The sequence below is a fragment of the Charadrius vociferus genome, unplaced genomic scaffold (assembly GCF_000708025.1).
Source record: "Charadrius vociferus isolate BGI_N301 unplaced genomic scaffold, ASM70802v2 scaffold407, whole genome shotgun sequence".
Taxonomy (NCBI): Eukaryota; Metazoa; Chordata; class Aves; order Charadriiformes; family Charadriidae; genus Charadrius; species Charadrius vociferus.
Window position 1 is genome coordinate 1,796,598 of NW_009649852.1, and position 4,226 is coordinate 1,800,823.

The window sequence follows — 4,226 nt, forward strand, 5'->3', positions numbered from 1 at the left end:
CCCTGTCTGCTCCTTATTCCCAACGTGAAAAACACCGTGTTTCACCGAGGAGCTGGGGAGGGAGCGGGGAGCAGAGCCCAGCGGCGGGGCAGGGGTTGCTCGCCCTGCGAAATGGGGGGCTCTGCCTTGTTCTGGCGCCGGGGGTCGCTTGTGCTGGAGCAGCCGGCTCGGATGTGACGGTGCAAACGCTCATCAGGCTGTGTCCCCTCTCGCTCGGCGCTTGCTGTCCCCTCCTGCTTTTAAATGCCTTTTCATGGTTCTTTCTGAGGTTGGGAACTGCCCCTCTGCGTCCCTCCGGGGGTTTCCTCGCTTTTTCTGGGTGGGAGCTGAGGTGAGAGGTGGGTTGAGGACAGGCGGAGACTGGTTCCGTGATGGTTGAGTTGGGGTGAAGGTTGCGCTTGGGGAGGGAGGGCGCTGGAAGCGGCCGGGGAAGCCTCGGCGCTGGGAATGCGGTGTACCCAACGGCGCTGTGTCATGGCAACCGCTGTTTGCCTGCGGGTGCTGAGGCTGAAACCTGCTCCCATCCGCACCGTAACGGCATCACGGGGAAGCTCCACGCGGGTCCTCACCTCGCAGGGCTGCTGCCTGCACAAGCCGTGGGGGTTCTTCCCCCTCCATGCGCAAAACCGTCCCCGCCTCCGTGGCGGTGTGGGAAATGGGGGGAGCACGTCCTGCCCAAGGCTGGGGGGTTCGATCATAGAACCATACAATGGTTTGGGTGGGAAAGGACCTTGAAGATCATCTCGTTCCAACCCCCCCACCCCGGGCAGGGCCACCTCCCCCCAGCCCAGGTTGCCCCCCTGGCCTTGAACACCTCCAGGGATGGGGCAGCCACAGCTCCTCGGGGCAACCTGCCCCAGGGGATCACCACCCGCACAGCCAACAATTTCTCCCCAAAATCTCCCCTCTGTCAGTGTCAAACCGTCCCCCCTCGTCCCACGGCTCCGTCCCTGACCCAGAGTCCCCCCCCAGCTCTCCTGGAGCCCCTTTAGGCACTGGAAGGGGCTCTGAGCTCTCCCCCTTTTTGCCTTCTCCAGGTTGAACAATCAGAGCAGTGTGATGCTTTGTCACCTACCAAAGCCATAGGTCTGTGTCACCACCAGCAGCGGCAGTTGCTGCACCAGTAAAGAAAAAAGCCTGTTTGAGCACAGGAGCAGCTGAGTGATTGTAGCGATGAGACGAGGGGGAATAGCTTCAAACTGGAGAGATTGAGGTGAGATGTGAGGAAGAAATTGTTGGCTGTGCGGGCGGTGATCCCCTGGGGCAGGTTGCCCCGAGAAGCTGTGGCTGCCCCATCCCTGGAGGTGTTCAAGGCCAGGTTGGACGGGGCTTGGGGCAACCTGGGCTGGGGGGAGGTGGCCCTGCCCATGGCAGGGGGGTTGGAATTTGATGATCTTTAAGGTCCCTTCCAACCTAAACCATTCCACAATTCATGAAGGAATGCTTGGTCCTCCTTACCACCCCAGGAGGGTCCCCAGCAAAACCAGTCCAGCTGTGCCAATGTCAAACTTGTGGAGATGGGTTCTGACCAGGGTTTTGGGAGGATTTCTGCCCCAGTGAGGGGCAGCTAGGAGGGCTCCTGGCTTTCCAGTCAGCCTACCTCTGCTGTTGAGCGTGCTCCTGCCTGCGGTGGGAGACCACAGTGTGCCCTTCCCTGCACTGAGACCTCCAGCATCAGGAGCTCAGGAGGTGGCTTTTCTGGCCTAACTGTCACCGGGTGCACCCCCAGGAAGGAGAGTGTGTGGCTGATGGGTACGCAGGCACGGAGGGTTCCTCAAGCAGGATCTCAGACCTCAAGGGATCTTTTTTGAGCGCCCCTGGGCATGGGGTGGTTTGACCAACTCCCACAGCTCCTGTCGGCTCCACCAAGTGTGAGGGTCCAGCCCTGGAGAAGGTGGGCTCTGAGGAGGAGAGATGACCGCTGCGGCCTTCTCAGCAACCAGGCTTCATCTTCCTCGCTGCCTCCTTTGCGGGGACATGGTAGATAGTAAATTGTCCATGAGCCAGCAGTGTGCCCTCGTCGCCAAAAAGGCCAATGGAATCCTGGGCTGCAGAGGGAAGAGTGTGGCCAGTAGGTCGAGGGAGGTCATTCCCTACTCGGCACTGGTGAGGCCACAACTGGAATACTGTGTCCAGTTTTGGGCTCCCCAGTTCAAGAGGGACAGGGAACTGCTGGAGAGAGTCCAGCGAAGGGCAACCAAGATGACTGAGGGATTGGAGCATCTCCCGTATGAGGAGAGGCTGAGAGCGCTGGGACTCTTTAGCCTGGAGAAGAGAAGGCTGAGGGGAGACCTTCTTATTGCTCAAAAATATCTAAAGGGTGGGTTGGAGGAGGATGGAGCCAGACTCTTCTCGGTGGTTCCCGGGGACAGGACGAGGGGCAATGGGCACAAGTTGGAACAGAGGAAGTTCCATCCAACAGACGGAAGAACTTCTTTAGGGTTGGGGTGAGCAGTGGCACAGGCTGCCGAGGGAGGGGGTGGAGTCCCTTCTCTGGAGGTTTCCCAAACCCGCCTGGATGCAGTCCTGAGGGATGTGCTCTGGGCAGTCCTGCTTTAGCAGGGGAGTGGGACTGGGTGAGCTCTGGAGGTCCCTTCCAACTCCGAAAATTCTGTGATTCTGTGATGGTAGAGGAGCTGACAAGCAGAAGCAGCAGAGCCACCCCTGGCCCCGTCCCACGTCACGGTGGGGCAGGTAGTGCAGAGGGGACAGGGAAGCAAACTTGCTCGGCTTGCTGGAGACGTGGGGCTTAAGCAATAGCACAGTTTGTACTCATCTAAACTTCCCTTTATTTTTTTTTTAAATTTTTTTTTCCCCCAAAATAACTTAAGCCTTCTTGTCCAGCTTGAACCAGATTGGACGGGGGACTGGAGATGTCCAAAACGTTAAGTACTTGCAGCTGCCGCACAAAGGGATTACGCCCAGAGGAGGGATCTCCCTCTAAATGTGACGCTGGAGAACTCGCGCCGGGCGGTGAGAGCGTTTCTCCCAGAAATGCACCGCGCGGACCTTCAGGCAGCGCCCGAACGTTTGATCAGAGAGTCCGGTTGCGTGACGGAGGGGGATGTTGGCGTTGCGAGAGCCGGCTTTGCCCTTGGTGGGGAAGGTTGGGATGACTCCTGCCCCCGGCACAAACGCTGACACCCCCGAGATGGATCAACTTATGGATGGTTTCTCCTTCCCCACAGCATCACTATGGTGAGGGGCAGCTCGCAGCTGTGTTGGACGTGGATGTGGCCAACCTCAGCTCTCCACGGGACCACGGAAAGGTCCTCCAGGACCTCTTGTCTTCACTGAGGACAGCTGGCCACAAAGCTTTCCCTTCTGGTTAAACCTCAAGGTTTAACCTCAACGTATCGCAGCTGGGGTGACCCAGCTGGGTGGAGAGATGTTTCCCGACCATGGACCGGATCCAGAATGGTGCTGTGGATGCTGGCGAGATCAAGCCATGCTCTACGTTTCTCCTCCCTTGCCTGGGAGGAGACAAACCACAGCCTGAACGGCCGTCCCCCAGTTCAAGCCCAGAAACTGGGTGGTTATTCAGCTCATCCCTACCCTGGTCCTGGCTCCTCCTGCTCCTGGGGGAGGATGTGAAGCTGGATGCAGCATCAGCTCCCCGCTATTTGCGCCCCAAGGCGGAGCGGTCCAGCCCTGGAGCTCCTCTACGAGATCTCCACCCTCCCGGGACACCCATTGCTGGGCTTGAGCCCGTGGACGGGCTGAGATGCGCAGGCGTCGCTGCTTCCTTCGGAGGAGAACCCGGGGCTGGGGGGGAGTTTTGGGTGTTCCATCCTCACTGTTCGCCCCGGTTCTTCCTCCGCCCCTCGCTGGGACGACGCGATGTCAAACCCAGTGCGAGCGCGGGGCTCACGCTGCGGCGCCAGGCTGGGTGCTGCAGCAAGGAGGGCAGCTGCCGCGCCGTCTCCAGCGCCCCGACGGAGACGCTGAGGGCAGAGGCAAAGTGAGTGCAACTATTTCGTGCCGCAGCAGGGGCTGAGAAGAGGCCAGCGGTGCTTTCGGAGGGCGCCTGGATGTTTTTAAGGACTGAGGTCTTCGGCTTTGAGACCTCGTGCTGCTCTCTCAGACTGTATTTTGTAGAATCATAGAATGGTTTAGGTTGGAAAGGACCTTGAAGATCACCCCATTCCAAGCCCCCTGCCATGGGCAGGGACACCTCCCACCAGCCCAGGTTGCCCAAGGCCACGTCCAGCCTGGCCTTCAACACC

At 59.5% G+C, this 4,226-nt stretch overlaps 1 protein-coding gene across 1 annotated transcript in view; it reads right to left on the reverse strand.

Annotated features, from left to right (window-relative positions):
• Positions 1-2,826: 2,826 nt before the first annotated feature.
• ARRB1 (arrestin, beta 1) overlaps positions 2,827-4,226 on the reverse strand; it is a 13,589-nt gene continuing 12,189 nt past the window's right edge. Inside the window, exons 10-11 of the mRNA XM_009891023.1 lie at positions 3,798-3,944; positions 2,827-2,899 (exon numbers count right to left, since the gene is read on the reverse strand). Of these exons, the coding sequence (XP_009889325.1) occupies positions 2,827-2,899; positions 3,798-3,944 (220 nt within the window). The remainder of the gene's footprint in view (positions 2,900-3,797; positions 3,945-4,226) is intronic.